General features: G+C 50.5%; 1 protein-coding gene across 9 annotated transcripts in view; it reads left to right on the top strand.

Moving 5' to 3' along the window:
• DAAM2 (dishevelled associated activator of morphogenesis 2) overlaps positions 1–17,442 on the top strand; it is a 135,997-nt gene that overhangs the window by 105,640 nt on the left and 12,915 nt on the right. For 5 of the 9 annotated variants that reach the window (XM_010818159.4, XM_010818160.4, XM_059880549.1 and 2 more), the window contains 7 exons: positions 2,344–2,402; positions 2,720–2,904; positions 3,442–3,741; positions 8,223–8,330; positions 10,617–10,643; positions 11,677–11,783; positions 12,935–13,019. In XM_010818159.4, coding sequence (XP_010816461.1) covers positions 2,344–2,402; positions 2,720–2,904; positions 3,442–3,741; positions 8,223–8,330; positions 10,617–10,643; positions 11,677–11,783; positions 12,935–13,019 — 871 coding nt within the window. The remainder of the gene's footprint in view (positions 1–2,343; positions 2,403–2,719; positions 2,905–3,441; positions 3,742–8,222; positions 8,331–10,616; positions 10,644–11,676; positions 11,784–12,934; positions 13,020–17,442) is intronic. The other 4 variants (XM_002697225.7, XM_024983894.2, XM_059880553.1 and 1 more) reach the window with 1 other exon arrangement.

Below are 17,442 nucleotides of genomic sequence, written 5' to 3' on the forward strand. Positions count from 1 at the left end.
TTGTCAACCTTACGTTTGTTTTCTGTGTCTGTGAGTCTGTTTCTGTTTATAAGCTCATGTGTATCATTTTTTATATTTCACATATAAGTGATATCACATGGTATTTGTCTTTCTCTGCCTGACTTACTTCACTTAGTATGATAATCCCTAGGTCTGTCCATGTTACTATAAATGGCATTTCATTCTTTTTTTTGGCTGAGTAATATTCCATTTTCTATATATACCACATCTTCTTTATCTATTCCTCTCTCGATGGACATTTAGGTTGCTCCATGTCTTGGCTATTATAAATAGTGAAAACAGCTTGATTTGTTATCTTCTGCTTGTTCTATACACTATTTAGTGGGGAAGCTTCTCCTCTGCTGAGGATGACAACTCCTCAGGTGCAGTGAACTTTTTGCTGCTTCTTGGACAATAAGAGTCCTAGGCTTACTTTCAGACACCAATATAGTCTCAAAGCTGCAAGTAGAAGGGCTAGTCTTAGATGTGAATCAGCATTCTAGATTTGATTCAGCCTTAAATCTCTTTCCTTCCTGGGTTGGAGCTGGAAGCTGCAGTGGGAAGAGTGAGTGAGTGAGTGAGTGTGTGTGTGTGTGAGCGTGATGATTGGCTTCTTTCTCTGTTCTCTTTCTCTTCCAGCCCCTTCTATCCCCTCCTTTCATCTAGCTAACCATTTTCTGAACCCCCACCAGAGGGAGCATGGGGCAGGAAGGAAAAATGGGAAAAGGCCCTGCTTGATCAGGTAACTTAGTAAAGAGGTTTCCTGCTCTCTGGGTTTAGCACATGGATAAAGAGATGACGTATATCCCTGGGGTCTTCAGATGTTCCTTGCTGGGTGCCTCTCACTACAAAACCCTGGTCACTGGCTAAGCCTGTTTTTCTTTTTTCCCTCCAAGCCTGCCTGGTACCATCCCTTCTATCAGACCCTGGTTCAGTGGCTATACAGTGCACTGACTCAGTGGACATGAGTTTGAGCAAGCTCTGGGAGATGGTGAAGGACAGGGAAGCCTGGCGTGCTGCAGTCCATGGGGTCACAAAGAGTCGGACGTGACTGAGGGACTGAATAGCAATAGTCCATGTAGACTCATGTTGTCAAAGTGTCCACTTTTCTCCCAGGTGCATTTTTTGGATGAGACTTACAACAGCTTCAGCCGACTTCCTCCATGATGCTCTCTGACTCATGAGCAACCCTCATGCAATCTCTCATACTAACAAATTCTTGGAGTGCCATGGATGCCAGCCCCCCTCTGGACCTGCCTTGTCTCAGTCCACCATGCCTCCCTCCCAGTAGCAGGGCACATGGGTCAGACTCTCTGGATGGGTGCAAGGAAGTCACTTCCTCTGGGAGCACTGAAGGAGAGCCTCCCTGTACCCACCCTCCCCAAACCTCCCCACCAAGGGAGGATGGCAATAGCTTGCTCCAGAGAAATCTCTTCATAAATTATTTCCTCCTTCATACCTTACCCCCTCTTTATTTTATTTTATATTTGTTTATCTGGCTGCTCTGGGACTTAGTTGTGGCATGTGGGGTCTAGTTCCCTGACCAGGGATGGAACCCCGGCCCCCTGCATTGAAAGCATGGAGCCTTAACCACCGGACCACCAGGGAAGTCCTTCGTCCTCTGGAGAAGGACACACGTGCATTCACATCCTCTCTTCCCATTTCCTTAACCACTGGACCACTGAGGAAGTCCCTGTTCCCTCTTTGTATCCTTGATCTGGTTGAGGAGGCCAAGAATCATGGATCTGTCTCCTCCATGCTTCCAGATTTACAAAAGGAATGATGATTGGGCTCTCACCTTGAAACTTCACCTCTCATACGTTGATGTATCTGGGTACAGCCCTCATTTAAACCCCACATAATGAGAGTTTGACATGAATAGGGCGTATGACTTAGACACCCTCTGCCCACTCACTCTGAGTTGCTGGGGTGAGTGATTTCTCTTGCTGTAACAGACTGGAAGTCTGAACCATGGTAAGACTGATATTTTGACCTCTCTCAGATGCAAGGACCTATTATTACAAAGGGGTACAAATCATTGTACAACTAGGGGAAACCTGGGACATCGTCCTAGCTTGACGAGTTAGCTTCATCTTCTTTATCACAGAGGGGTTGGACTCTAAAGGTGCTTTCACTTTCTCAGCCCATAGAGAGACAGGTGATGAGACCTTGTCAGGGGTGGGACCTGGAGAGACACCTGGAGAGTCAGAACCCTAGCCTCCTAGCTGCACAGATTGGAGATCAGGGCACCAATGTGGGGGACTGGAAGGTGCCATGCCCTCTGGGAAGCTATGAGCCAACAGTCAACAGATCCTTCTCTCAACCCCCTCACCCCAACCCCAGGCTCATCAATGAGAATGAAGTGAAACAGTGGCGAGACCAGGCAGAGAAGTTCCGGAAAGGTGAGGGGCTCTGCCTAAACCCACCACCTGCTCCCCACCCTCCCCTGCCCACCCCAGGATCATCCCATCTCCTACATTTTTTTTTAAGTTTTAAATGTATCATCTTTGTTCTTTCTAAAAAAATTTTTTTTGGCCACATCACAGGGCATGTAGGATCTTAGTTCTCAGACCAGGGATTGAACCCGTGACCCCTGCAGTGGAAGGGTGGAGTCTCAATCATGGGACCACCAGGGAAATCCTTCACCCTTAGGAGAAGAAGGCACACACATTCACGTTCCTTTCTTCCCGTTTCCCCTCCTGTCCCACTTCCACCCTAGAACACGCAGAGCTGGTGAGCAGGCTGGAGAGGAAGGAGCGGGAATGCGAGACCAAGACGCTGGAGAAGGAAGAGATGATGCGGACGCTGAACAAGATGAAGGACAAGCTGGCGCGCGAGTCTCAGGAGCTGCGCCAGGCTCGGGGCCAAGTGGCAGAGCTGGTGGCCCAACTCAGTGAAATCTCGGTGTGTGGCCTCTCCTCTCCTTTTGCAGAGTTGAGCTGGGATCTTCAGGTCAGGTGGGGAAAAGTGGATGTAGTGAGGGACCAAGGAGGAGAGAGAGAGGATCTCAGACCAGGATAGAGGGCACCCTTGTCTGCAAGGTCGACGCCTTCGTGTTAGATGGAAACCATGTTCCTTCCTCCAGGGGAGCAGGAAGCACACCTTGGAAAGCAGAGGGCCGGCTGGGTGTTGGTTTCCCTCCCCACTCGCAGCTGGATGCCCTTGTGCAGACCGATCTGTATATCAGTCTTGCTGTTGCCGGCAATGACTGACTGTGTCCACTGTCTGTGTTTGACTTGTGGGTGCACTTGTGTGTTCAGGATGTTTAGGTGTCCAGGATGCAGGGCGAGAAAACAGGGCTCAGCTTGTGTGGGAGGTGAGAGCAGACTTCGGGGTCTAGTCTAGAGGGAGAATAGAGTAAGGGAAGGCACAGTGACTGGGGACTTGAAAGGCATCCTCGTTGATGGCTTTGTCTTCCTGATGTCTCTGTTTTCCCCACAGACAGGACCTGTATCTTCCCCCCCTCCCCCTGGGGGCCCACTTACCTTGTCTTCCTCGATGACAAACAACGACCTGCCTCCACCCCCGCCCCCTCTTCCGTTCGCCTGCTGCCCCCCACCGCCACCCCCTCCTCTGCCCCCCGGGGGGCCTCCAACTCCCCCCGGCGCCCCACCTTGCTTCAGCATGGGGATGCCCCTCCCCCCAGACCCCTTCCCCAGCAGTGATGTCCCACTCAGGAAGAAGTGTGTCCCCCAGCCTTCACACCCACTGAAGTCCTTCAACTGGGTCAAGCTGAATGAGGTGAGTAACAAGGAAGATATCTATCGGCTCCCTTCTACAGGTCGGGGCAGTCAACCATAGATCCACAGCCTGCTGTTTGCAGATCTCCATGGCGAATGCTTTCTTTGGTAGGGGTAAGGGTAGACACAGTGGATGCAGAAGAGGGGGTTGTAGATGACAGGCTGTCTCTTGGGAAGAGCACAGGGAGGAGATGGTTTGGCCTGTGGTGATGCTCACATTGGCAGAGCCACCTACAAACAGAATATGAGTGTGCTGAGGGTTCCTGGAGTAATGTAGGGCCAGTCAAGTGTGCTTTATAGACAAGGGCTTGGCTAGAATGTTAAGGATAGGGTTGATTTGAGGAAAAGGGTGGAACATATAGGTGAAGATCTTTGGCCAAGGTCTGGAGAAGGCAATAGCAACCCACTCCAGTACTCTTGCCTGGAAAATCACATGGACGGAGGAGCCTGGTGGACTGCAGTCCATGGGGTCACGACTGAGCGACTTCACTTTCACTTTTCACTTTCATGCATTGGAGAAGGAAATGGCAACCCACTCCAGTGTTCTTGCTTGGAGAATCCCAGGGATGGGGGAGCCTGGTGGGCTGCCGTCTATGGGGTCGCACAGAGTCGGACACGACTGAAGCGATTTAGCAGCAGCAGCAGAGATGATCAAGACCAGTGTGTACAAAGGACTGAAATCATGAAGCTATGACAGGCTAACAGGAAAAAGACAATGAAGAGTTTGATGTCAAGGTACAGCCACTTTGACATCCTCTTAGGGGAAGGTGCATGCACTGGCTACTTCTCTAGACTGCTCAGCAGTGAGAGGTCCTCATGAATATTATCCACTAAGAACCTCTCATCCCAGGCTGACATGTGGGACTTGATTCCTCTGTTGGATTCTCATGAGTGTAGAGATGCCCTGGGTCACGTTGGACCTCTCGTATTGAAGGCCAGTTCCAGCCTGGTCCAAGCCCTGCTCTGGTTCTGTGCTACGTCCTCTTGCAAGGACCAGTGGCTTCATCCTTGAGGTAAATGTTGAGTTAGCCAAAGACTTTGTTTGGGTTTTTCCATATCAACATGGAAAAACCCAAACAAACTTTTTTGCCAACCGAATAAATACAGTAGGTTTCCCTGGTGGCTCAGATGGTAAAGAATCTGCCTGCAATGCAGGAGACCCAGGTTTGATCCCTGCGTCAGGAAGAAACCCCAGAGAGGGGAATGGCTACCCACTATAGTATTCTTTCCTGCAGAATTCCATGGATAGAGGAGCCTGGTGGGCTACAGTCCATGGGGCCTCAAAGAGTTGGACACAACTGAGCAACTGTCACTTCAGTGACACAAGGGACCTGGCCTCCGTTAGCCTGGCCCATTCACACTGCAAAAACAGTTTGGAACTGGGACCAGTGAATGCCCTCTGACCTTGTTGTATAGACCAGGGACTAACTCTTGGGGAAATCATTACTCTGAGCTAAAATTAGCTCAAATGGAGACTTAAGTGGGAGGAGACACAGTTTGCTAAGTAGATGGTCAGCTATTTGCTAGGTGCCTCCTCTTGGTGGTAGACCAGCTAGCCCATCAGTCTGAGCTGTGCTTTATGTAAAGCTTTCTGTTGTGGTGGGGAGGGGGGCTGTGATGGATAATAACAAAAGGTGAGACATAACATTGCCCTGAAAGAGCTTTGGATCTGGCAAATTAGGAAATGTGTCCAAGGAACTACCTTGAGGTCCTGGGGATGGGTTGAAGGAACGGTTCTAACTTCTAATCAAATCAGGCTTGGCTCAAACTAACTGTGTGGTCTGCAGAAATCATTCATTTTGTACCTGTTTGCTCATCTGCGAGATGATCTCTGATTCCTTTTACCTCTGGTTTTGTCATCTAAGTGGAAAGAAAGACAAAGTATGAATATAGCCCATCCATCACTTAGTCCTGGAGTTCTGTTGTAGAGCCACCTCTAGCAGCACTTTGAAGCAATATCGTTAAAGTCTGTGACAACTGCATCACACAGTTGTGCCCTGTAGTTGCTTCTCCATGGCCTTGAGACCAGCCAGAAAGACCAGCTGCATATGAGCGGGCAAGTGGTTCTGCAGAACCAAAGGCTGTAGGCTGTGTAGAAATGTTCGTTGTTCATGATCAGAAGTAGTATTTTTAAGTTGCTATTAAAAAAAGAATTTTGCTTTTGCCTCCCATGCTTGCAATTTACAGTTTTGATCATGTAATGAAGGATTGATTAGGCATCTCCACAATTAAGGAAGACAGATAAGGCATCTAATGTTTTTGTAATATTTTCACCTTAAAGAACTTTGTGCTTAGGAGTTTCTCTGGGATCTAGCAATAATAAAGTCTATATCAATTCCTCAGGGACCTAGAGATGGCCAGAGTCTCGATCCTAGACTGGGAAGTCCAGGTTTGATGCAACACGTGTTGAGGAGCTCTTGTAGGGTGTGGGGAGTGGGGGGCTTTGCATCATATTTGTCATCCCAGCCCCAAGCTTTTAATTGCATGACTAAATTCAGGTCATCTCATCATGTGGGCTTTGATTTCCCAATGTGTAACATGCGGGTGATTATGATAACTAGATGAAAAAGGTTGTTTTGAGGATTGACTTAATACATGCAAAGTGATTGACACATAGAAAGCCTTTAAAATAAGAATAGCAGATGAGTTACTATGAGTGTGACTACCATGCGTGCTGTACGTGTGCTCTCTCCCTTAACCCTCACTCCAGCTCCATCAGGTAAATGTGAGTGAGGCTCAGTTTCCTTTCATGGGATGGGGGAAGAGAAGAGAACCCCTCTGTTTGCCAACTGCCCCACTTAGAGGCTGTGTGACCCCAGATGCTCGAGGGAAACATACTTTCTTGAGCAAGATTCCCTGGCTTGTAAAGGGTGTCCCTAGAGGGGCAGAAGTTTCAGAGATCTGGACTGGAAGTGGTGAAGTCTTGGCCAGAGCAGTGTGAAGATCAAATTTGAGAATGATTGTGTGATGGGGACGCATTGGGGTGGCGTGGCATTTAGGATGTGGAAGATGTTAGGAAGAAATGTATGAGTCTCCGGCCCCAGCCCTCAACTCCACCTTCACAGAGCATCCTAGGTTCTCCTGGTAACCACGGGGCAGGGGCAGTGTTTGGGGACCAGTGAAGGGGAGCTGGGTCCTCAGCCTGTTGACTCATGGAAATGTTTCCCCATGCTGACCCGCCCTCCCTGCCTTTCCCGCTCCAGTTCTCCTTCCCATCTCCTCTGTGCCTCCCACGTACCCCATCTGAGAGCCTGGCTCCTCTCCCCGGTCCCCTACCCCACACGTGCTCCTGTACACACACGTGCCCACCCACCCACCCACACACACACACACACACAGAGTGGTTGTTTCTGCCATGAAAAGAATGTGTCTGTGTTGGGTTTGGCCAGTTGCCTGCATCCCTTGCTGCTCCGAGCTTCCCAGCCCAGCATTCCACGAGAGGGTCCCTGGCCTTAGGAAGGCCGCAGGAATGTCCCCACTTTCCCCCTCCCGCTCTGGCCTTGCCTCCCCTTTGCAGAGTTTAAGAAAATAAAAGTGAGTGAAAGGTATGTTTCTCTCTCTGAGCCTTGCTGAGGGGTGATGGAGAGAGGAGGCGGCAGTGGCATTAGGAAGGTTCCCGGCTGCCCCGCAGGCAGAGAGGTGGGGGAGGTTCTGTTTTAAAGGGCAGCAAAGCTTGGGGAGAGGCGAGGGGTCCTGGGCGGGGGCCTCTTGTCTCGGCTTCTAAGCCATTATTGGGATGTTACAAGACCACTAGGGCATTCCTGGCATGGGTACCAGATCTTGTCCAGAACCCCAGAGTGGGGTTCAGTGCAAGGATCCTACCCAGAGGTGGACATAGCCTCAGCTGAGAGACCTTGGAATATAACCCTGGGCCCATTCCAGTCTCGAGGGATGAGACGGCCTGTGACCATCAGGAACTCGTGGCAGAGTCTTCCTGGCTGGGGCAGTCACTAGCAGGGCCAGGATGGCCCGGCCTCTGCCATTTGTCCACTTTCTGGGAATCTGGGCAAGTGGGAGGAAGACCCCCTGGGAGAGAAGACGACCGTCTGAGACACAGGAAATGCAGGCAGCCCTGGGGACTTGAGGATCCCCAAGCGTGTGGGGGCACTCTTCCTGCCATCACTGCAGCCACCCCGACCTTGCGGGGAGACGTCCTCTGAGAACACTGGCTTGGTTTTTTTTCTGGAAGGAGTTTCATAGCCCTCTTTCATGCTTGCCCACCCGTTACTCCAGCACTACCGTTGATTTCTGGGGCGCGCTGACATATGGCCCCAGGTGAAGAGGAGGAGTGGTCTCTCATCTCTCCCCTGGAGCGGAGTGTTGAAGGGGGGGCACAGGGAGGAATCACCCCCTTCTGAAGGCCTGGGAGCCTGGCTGCCAGCTTCTGTGTACCGGGAGGACAGGCGGGGTCGGGAGGTACCAGCATCTCCATCACGAAGGAGCCGAGTCAACCACGGCCTCCTCCCTCCCCGTGAATCTTAGGAACGTGTCCCTGGCACCATATGGAATGAGATTGATGACATGAAGGTGTTTCGGATTCTAGACCTCGAGGACTTTGAAAAAATGTTTTCAGCTTATCAGAGGCATCAGGTAAGACCCTGCCTGCTCTGGTGTCTTGAGTCTTGACCTCCAGTCGTGACTTGACGCCACCCCTTGAACTCGACCCTCAGTCCCTCCTTGCCTCACTTCCTCCCTCCCACATACACTGACTGATTTTATTCTTTATCAGGTACCATGTTCTTTCTGGGACATGAATTGCGGGGGAGGGGTGCGGTGCACAGGGGAAGCATCCCACTGTATTAGTTTGTATTTGCCCATCACGGGATGACGTAATATGATGTCCGTTTCTCTCCTTGGTCTTGGAGCCCTGGAGGCGGAGTAGCAGGGCCAGGCCACTGCGGACCTTATTCTTTTTCTGGCCTGGGACCTAGGAATTATACCTACAGGGCATGATCACTTTTCAATCGCTTTTTCCACTCTGCTGTCATATCCTGACACTCCCATGAGCAGAGGATGTTGTATCAAGGATGGTGGCGCTGCTCCAGGTCACACTGAGGGGTTGAAGCTGGGTGGGGCAGGCCAAGAGAGGCCCTGGGCTTTGCTCTGAGGATGCTGTGCAGAGGTGGACCAGCAAGCCTGCTCTTCCTGAGGCAGGACAGGGAGTGGGGTGGATAGCAGGATGCAGGGCCAACCCGAGGCGGTAACTGCTGGGATGACCACAAATGCGGATTCTTCCATCTCACCCTCCCATGAGTACGAGGGCCCAGGAATCTGCACAGCAGAGCTGGGGCCTTCCTCGGAGGTCCAGTGTGGGAAGAGGCCTCGGAGCCTCTGCTTTCGCTCTGGCCCTCCTCCCAGGGTTTGTTTATTCTCCGGGCTGTGCTATCTTCTTCCGTGTTTTCTCCACTGAGTCTGGGGTTCCAACCCCGAGGACGTCCCCCAGTGCCTGCAAGAAGGCTCTGAGCCCTCCTGGGTCTGCATGTCTCGGCCGATCTCCCCACTGCTTTCTGCCAAGCCCGGAGCCGTGGGTGACCCCTCCTGAGGGCAGATAGGATCGAGGGCACGGTGACAGCTCCGGGGCAGGGAGTGGGGACTAGCCAATAGCCAAAGGGCTGTGGTGGGGGTGGGGCTCTGGCTCTGCCTTAGGGTTCTAGAAAAACCCAACGGTTGTTTGTTTAGCTTAAATGTAGGTGCTCAGGGTGTCTGATTCTGTACCCCTAGTCCAGGAAGCACTTTTAGCCCTATGGACATGTCTGCCTGGCATGGCCCGAGCAGCCACTGCGGCCCGACTGGGGCTGGAAGAGGTTCTTTGGGGCATTTGCTGCTCCTGTGGTCAGTGCTCCTGAGCGGGCACCAAGGAGGGACGCAGAGGATGTGCGAAGGGTGATGGAGGATCAGGCCTGGCCTCCCTGCATTTTGAGAGTCTTCCTCCAGGCCAGGGTTCCAGCCTTGCCTGCCCAATCTCCAAGATCCTGGGGTAGGACCAGGGTGTGGCCCAGTAGGGAAGGCGGGACTTTGGGGTTTAGGACAAGCGGGCCTGCCCCCACCCGACCCCCAGTTTGGGGATGGGGAAGAGTTAGGATGGACAGCGCCTTCTCTGAGCGCACTCAGTCTGTCACCCCATCTCAGAGCTGGGCTCACCCAGAGGACTATCACTCTGCAGGTCGCCTGGACTCTGGGGGATTGAATTCACAGCCGCAGAGCCAGAGAGATCCCAGAGGCTGCATTGCCTCTTTGGCCTCCTGTTTCTGGCTTGGGGTCCTGGGCATGTGGGACAGGGACCGTCCTGTGCCCTTTGCCAGTCCTGAGTTGGTGACTTCAACCCCACCCAGGTGTGAGCTCTGCCCCCTCCACTTCCTTGGAAATCAAAGACAGACAGGGGGCAGAGGGCAAGGGACAAAGTTCAGGGATGTCTGCTTTCCTCTGTCTCAGTGAATGCGACATGCACATGCTTTCAGCTCAAGTTCAGTTGTGGTTGTGTCTACTCCCCTGTTTTGGAAGAATGAAGTCATGCAGGGGTACCAGGATGCTCTATGTAGGATAGGGAAGAAGTGCAGTCAAAGCCTGGGGTGGGGCAGCTTGGGGGCCTGTCCGACCAGGAAGTGGTGGTCTCCCTGGGCGCGGGGCACACAGATGAGGCTGCCTGTCCTCTGCTTGGTCTGGCTTCTTTGTGAGTGCATGTCTGCTGGAAGCAGTTCCTGTTTAGTGCTCCCTGCAGTCTCCATCTCCAACCGTGGGGGTCTCCCTTGGGGTGGCACAGACAGAGTAGATGCTTAGGGGTCCCCATTCCTTTCCTACTACTCTTGGGTCCCCAAACCTCTTGGCTAACGTTGTGCATGTTTGATTCTCTATTGGCTGTGGCTGCTACCTGCCTAGGAGCTGATAACTAATCCTTCCCAGCAGGTGAGTCACTCTTGGGGCTCTGGACACTATAACTCTTAACCACTGTCCTGGGCTGCTGCCCTATACTGGGCTCAAAAGAGGGGGCTTGTCAATTCTACCTTCTGCCTTATTACTCATCTTAACAGGGTGGTATCAGGTTGGGTCCCCAAAGAAAAAGTGGAAGTGTAGGGAAAGGAGCTAATGTAAACAGACCCCTACCACAAGGGAGGTAAATGTCTACAGAAGTGAGGAGGAAGCTTCTAGGTCTGTTGTCTTACCCACAAGGCCCTAGGGGCTGTCCTATAAGACTGCACAGGTTGGGCACTGCACAATTCCAGGGGCACATTTCACAAAGGCAGTGATGTGGGTGGCAGCCCCTGGGGCATGTGCACGGAAGGACCTCCCAGTGGAGGAGCCAGCCTCCTGTCTACCTCATCAGGGGCCAAGAGAAGGCAAGAGGGGGGGTCTTTGATTTCTTGGGAATTGCCTGCTAGGACCCCAGAGAAGAGAATTTTGCAAGGAATTGTGCCTCAGTTTCCCCACCTCTGAACTTGTGGATGCTCTCCACCCTGGGCACCTTGGGCAGCACCCAAAGTCCTCAGGGGTCCAGGAACCGTGGCCCTCTGGGGACTTGGAGCCAGCTTCTCACCATAAGATCGGGGCAGGGAGGGGGGAGGCTCTCTGGGCAGGGTGGGGGGAGTGGGGGTTGATTGTCTGGGACATGGCATGGATCAAATCCCACTGCCCACAGCCATAGGGATCAGTCACTCCCCCTCTAGCCTGCCCAGAGAAGGCAGTGTCTGAAAAGAGGTCTTCTCATTGCTCCCAACCCCTTCTAGCCCAGGCTAAAGTCCCAGAGCCTCGAATTAGAGTCAGATATTAACCACCCTCCTTTCTCCTCAGTCTTGTTCTTTTGCTTTCTTTCTTCCTCTCACACCAGGAGCATTCTCTGGTTGGCACGGGGGTGGCTCATGGGCTGGGGTTGGGCGGTGGGCAGGAAGAGGACTGGGGGAAACACACACGTCAGCCTTGCCACTCGGCTTGTCGGTTACAGAAAGAGCTGGGCTCCACCGAGGACATCCACCTGGCCTCACGCAAGGTCAAAGAGCTGTCTGTCATTGACGGCCGGAGGGCACAGAACTGCATCATCCTTCTCTCCAAGTAGGTGTCCGCCCTGCCTCTGCAGCCCTGCTCCAGGGAACGTTGTGGGTGGGAAGGATGCGCCCCCAGAGAGTGGCGGCCTGGGCTGGGCCTAGAGAGGAAGATGAGGGAGCTGAGTGCCTGGGGAGAGAGGGACTGGCAGACAGATGGGGTGGTAGTGACTTCTGGGCTCCCCCCATCTCCCAGCTATCCCCTGGGAATGGCAGGGCGCTCCTGATCCAAGCATCCTCTCCCGGGAGCCCCCGCGGAGCAGCAGTGCAGACTCTGCAGACAGGAAACTGCCCCAGTCACGAGGCCCCTGACCTGCCTGGTCAGCGTCTGGCAGTGGCATTGCTCTAAGCCCGCAGAGGGCCCCGCTTGGCTTAGGCCACAGAGCAGCATGATGTCAGCCCCCAAGCATTTCCCGCGGCTGCAGAACAAACAGGGCAGTATCTGGGCTAACAGCCTAGCTTCTGTGCGGGGGCCTCCCGCCTGAGCTGGGGTCAGAGGGCACCGCCTCGCTTACTATTCTTAGTGCTGCCCTAGGACATCCATCCCCGCTTTCCTCCCACAGGGCCCCAGGGCTCAGTGTCTACCCCTCGATGGCAAGGGAGACTTCTGCTTCCCCAGGGCTCCCGATGGGTGTGCATCTGGAGGGCTGTGTGGATATGTGTGTGCGTGTTTGTGTGTGCACGTGCAGGGGTTGCTTCTCCCTCTCCCAGTGCTGGAACGGCTGTGTGGGCGCTGAGGGGCAGCTGTTCTGTCTTGAAGGAAGCAGGGGCCTGCCCCCTTAATGGCCTGCCCATGTTCCCATCCTCCCGTGGAGACGCTGCGGGTATTTCGGGCATGAGAAGGAGGATCAGAACTCTTTGTCCTGTCTCAGTCTACACTGAAGGTGGCCCTCTTCCTCCCAAACATCCCCATCAGTGAGGATGGAGACTCAAGCAAGAGACCAGAGTACTCACATCGCTGATAGGGACTAAAATATCTCAGGCTCAAGTTATAGAGGGAGCCGGGTGAGTTTCATGTCAAAGGTTTTACCGAGCAGGGAGTGCTCTCAAAGGTAAAGGAGAGAGAGGAGGCCCCGGTTCTGGCTTCAGAAGGAGGAGGCCTGGGGTCTGTCCTGGGCAGAGGGGCCAGGCCAGGCTGCTCAGGGTGGGGTTTTGCCATAGGTTGAAGCTGTCCAATGAGGAGATCCGGCAGGCCATCTTGAAGATGGATGAACAGGAGGACCTCGCTAAGGACATGCTGGAGCAGGTGAGGCCCCTGAAACTAGTGGGCAGCTGTATCCCTTCCCGACAGCCCCCAGGGAGGCTGAAACTCTTAGATGAAGGAGAAGTCAGGCTGGAGGAGCAAGGGAGAGGCTCATAGAAACTTCCTGAATCAACCTCTCTGAGAGGAGACCAGAACAGGCTACATCTTTTTAGGGGCTTGAGGCCCCTAGAAAGGAAACGTAAGGAGTGATTCCCTGTGAGTCTCAGGGCAAAGACAGTGGCCGCAGCCATGTGCTGCTGAGGGCTTCCCTGATGCCTCAGCAGGTGAGGAGCCCGCCTGCAATGTAGGAGACACAGGAGACACGGGTTAGCATCTCTTCCTCATCAGTCTGCTGTGTCCTTCAAGAGAAACCCAGAAACTACCAAACAAAGCCACAATTAGTTGGACATTAAAATTAAGAACTCTATTGAGCAAAAGGCACTATTACCAGAGTGAAAAGGCAAGCCAAGCCAAGCTTTAGACCTTTGCGTTATGTATAGATCACAAAAATCTCATATTCAGAACAGAGGACTTTACAAATCACTGAGAAAACTGACAAACAACCTAAAAATGAGTAAAAGATTCGAATAGATACTTCATAAAAGAGAATCTCCAAATGGTTCAATACCATCACGCATCAGAGAAAATACGGTAAAAGATGTTCAGTACTATTCCGTTCAGTTCATTCGCTCAGTCGTGTCTGACTCTTTGCGACCCCATGAATCGCAGCACGCCAGGCCTCCCTGTGCATCACCAACTCCCAGAGTTCACTCAGACTCACGTCCATCGAGTCAGTGATGCCATCCAGCCATATCATCCTCTGTCGTCCCCTTCTCCTCCTGCCCCCAATCCCTCCCAGCATCAGGGTCTTTTCCAATGAGTCAACTCTTTGCATGAGGTGGCCAAAGTACTGGAGTTTCAGCTTTAGCATCATTCCTTCCAAAGAAATCCCAGGGCTGATCTCCTTCAGAATGGACTGGTTGGATCTCCTTGCAGTCCAAGGGACTCTCAAGTCTTCTCCAACACCACAGTTCAAAAGCATCAATTCTTCAGCGCTCAGCTTTCTTCACAGTCCAACTCTCACATCCATACTTGACCACAGGAAAAACCATAGCCTTGACTAGACAGACCTTTGTTGGAAAAGTAATGTCTCTGCTCTTCAATATGCTGTCTAGGTTGGTCATAACTTTCCTTCCAAGGAGTAAGCGTCTTTTAATTTCATGGCTGCAATCACCATCTGCAGTGATTTTGGAGCCCCAAATAATAAAGTCTGACACTGTTTCCCCATCTATTTCCCATGAAGTGATGGGACCAGAAGCCATGATCTTTGTTTTCTGAATGTTGAGTTTTAAGCCAACTTTTTCACTCTCCTCTTTCACTTTCATCAAGAGGCTTTTGAGTTCCTCTTCACTTTCTGCCATAAGGGTGGTGTCATCTGCATATCTGAAGTTATTTATATTTCTCCCAGCAATCTTGATTCCAGCTTGTGCTTCTTCTGGCCCAGCATTTCTCATGATGTACTCTGCATATAAGTTAAATAAGCAGGGTGACAATATACAGCCTTGACGAACTCTTTTTCCTATTTGGAACCAGTCTGTTGTTCCATGTCCAGTTCTAACTGTTGCTTCCTGACCTGCATACAGATTTCTCAAGAGGCAGGTCAGGTGGTCTGGTATTCCCATCTCTTTCAGAATTTTCCACAGTTGATTGTGATCCACACAGTCAAAGGCTTTGGCATAGTCAATAAAGCAGAAATAGATGTTTTTCTGGAACTCTCTTGCTTTTTTGATGATCCAGCAGATGTTGGCAATTTGGTCTCTGGTTCCTCTGCCTTTTCTAAAACCAGCTTGAACATCTGGAAGTTCACAGTTCACATATTGCTAAAGCGTGGCTTGGAGAATTTTGAGCATTACTTTACTAGCATGTGAGATGAGTGCAATTGTGCAGTAGTTTGAGCATTCTTTGGCATTGCCTTTCTTTGGAACAGAATGTAGTCCACTGGAGAAGGGAATGGCAAACCACTTCAGTATTCTTGCCTTGAAAACCCCATGAACAGTATGAAAAGGCAAAATGATAGGATACTGAAAGAGGAACTCCCCAGGTCAGTAGGTGCCCAATATGCTACTGGAGATCAGTGGAGAAATAACTCCAGAAAGAATGAAGGGATGGAGCCAAAGCAAAAACAATACCCAGTTGTGGATGTGACTGGTGATAGAAGCAAGGTCTGATGCTGTAAAGAGCAATATTGCATAGGAACCTGGAATGTCAGGTCCATGAATCAAGGTAAATTGGAAGTGGTCAAACAAGAGATGGCAAGAGTGAAAGTTGACATTCTAGGAATCAGTGAACTGAAATGGACTAGAATGGGTGAATTTAACTCAGATGACCATTATATCTACAACTGTGGGCAGGAATCCTTCAGAAGAAATGGAGTAGCCATCATGGTCAACAAAAGAGTTCGAAATGCAGTACTTGGATGCAATCTCAAAAACGACAAAATGATCTCTGTTCGTTTCCAAGGCAAACCATTAAGTATCACAGTAATCCAAGTCTATGCCCCAACCAGTAACGCTGAAGAAGCTGAAGTTGAACGGTTCTATGAAGACCTACAAGACCTTTTAGAACTAACACCCAAAAAAGATGTCCTTTTCATTATAGGGGACTGGAATGCAAAAGTAGGAAGTCAAGAAACACCTGGGGTAACAGAATGAAGCAGGGCAAAGACTTCAGAGTTTTGCCAAGAAAATGCAGTGGTCATAGCAAACACCCTCTTCCAACAACACAAGAGAAGACTCTACACATGGACATCACCAGATGGTCAACACTGAAATCAGATTGATTATATTCTTTGCAGCCAAAGATGGAGAAGCTCTATACAGTCAACAAAAACAAGACCAGGAGCTGACTGTGGCTCAGATCATGAACTCCTTATTGCCAAATTCAGACTTAAATTGAAGAAAGTAGGGAAAACCACTAGATCATTCAGGTATGACCTAAATCAAATCCCTTATGATTATACAGTGGAAGTGAGAAATAGATTTAAGGGCCTAGATCTGATAGATAGAGTGCCTGATGAACTATGGACTGAGGTTTGTGACATGGTACAGGAGACAGGGATCAAGACCATCCCCAAGGAAAAGAAAGGCAAAAAAGCAAAATGGCTGTCTGGGGAGGCCTTACAAATAGCTGTGAAAAGAAGAGATGCGAAAAGCAAAGGAGAAAAGGAAAGATATAAGCATCTGAATGCAGAGTTCCAAAGAATAGCAAGAAGAGATAAGAAAGCCTTCCTCAGCGATCAATGCAAAGAAATAGAGGAAAACAACAGAATGGGAAAGACTAGAGATCTCTTCAAGAAAATTAGAGATACCAAGGGAACATTTCATACAAAGATGGGCTCGATAAAGGACAGAAATGGTATGGACCTAACAGAAGCAGAAGATATTAAGAAAAGATGGCAAGAATACACAGAAGAACTGTACAAAAAGAGCTTCATGACCCAGATAATCACGATGGTGTGATCACTCACCTAGAGCCAGATATCCTGGAATGTGAAATCAAGTGGGCCTTAGAAAGCATCACTATAAACAAACCTAGTGGAGGTGATGGAATTCCAGTTGAGCTATTTCAAATCCTGAAAGTTGATGCTGTGAAAGTGCTGCACTCAATATGCCAACAAATTTGGAGAACTCAGCAGTGGCCACAGGACTGGAAAAGGTCAGTTTTCATTCCAATCCCAAAGAAAGGCAATGCCAAAGAATGCTCAATACTATTAGTCATCAGAGAAACACAGTAAGTCACAGTGAGGGCGAACCAGCCACCCGCTTAAACAGCTACAACTGGAAAGGCCAACAGTGTGAGCTGTTGGCAAGGATGTGAAGCAACTGGAACTCTCATTTGGTAAAACCATTTTGGAAACCGATTTAGCAGTACACACACCTATTCTGTTTCCCAGAAATCCCACTGGGTACAAATACTGACTATAGGAATATTTATAACTATTTATAAAACCCTCAAACTGTGAAGAGCCCAACTGTCCATCAATAGGAAAGTGAATAGATTGTTATATATTCTCACAATAGAATAATGGTCAGCAATGAATGGGCTTTCCTGGAAGCTCAGATGGTAAAGAATCTGCTGCCAATGCAGGAGTCCTGGGTTCAGTCCCTGGGTCAGGAAGATCTCCTGCAGAAGGAATGCAGCCCACTCCAGCATTCTTGCCTGGGAAATCCCATGGACAGAGGAGCCTGGTTGGCTACAGTCCATGGGGTCAACAAAGAGTCAAACATATCTGAGCAACTAACACTTTCACTTTTCACTTTCATCAATGAATAAAAAATGAATTACTAATACCTAAATGTGAATGAGTCTCAGACATTCTGTTAAGGGAAAGAAACCAGACCCCAGAAAGAGCACACAGCATCATTTG

This window comes from Bos taurus, chromosome 23 (genome assembly GCF_002263795.3).
Source record: "Bos taurus isolate L1 Dominette 01449 registration number 42190680 breed Hereford chromosome 23, ARS-UCD2.0, whole genome shotgun sequence".
Lineage (NCBI taxonomy): Eukaryota > Metazoa > Chordata > Mammalia > Artiodactyla > Bovidae > Bos > Bos taurus.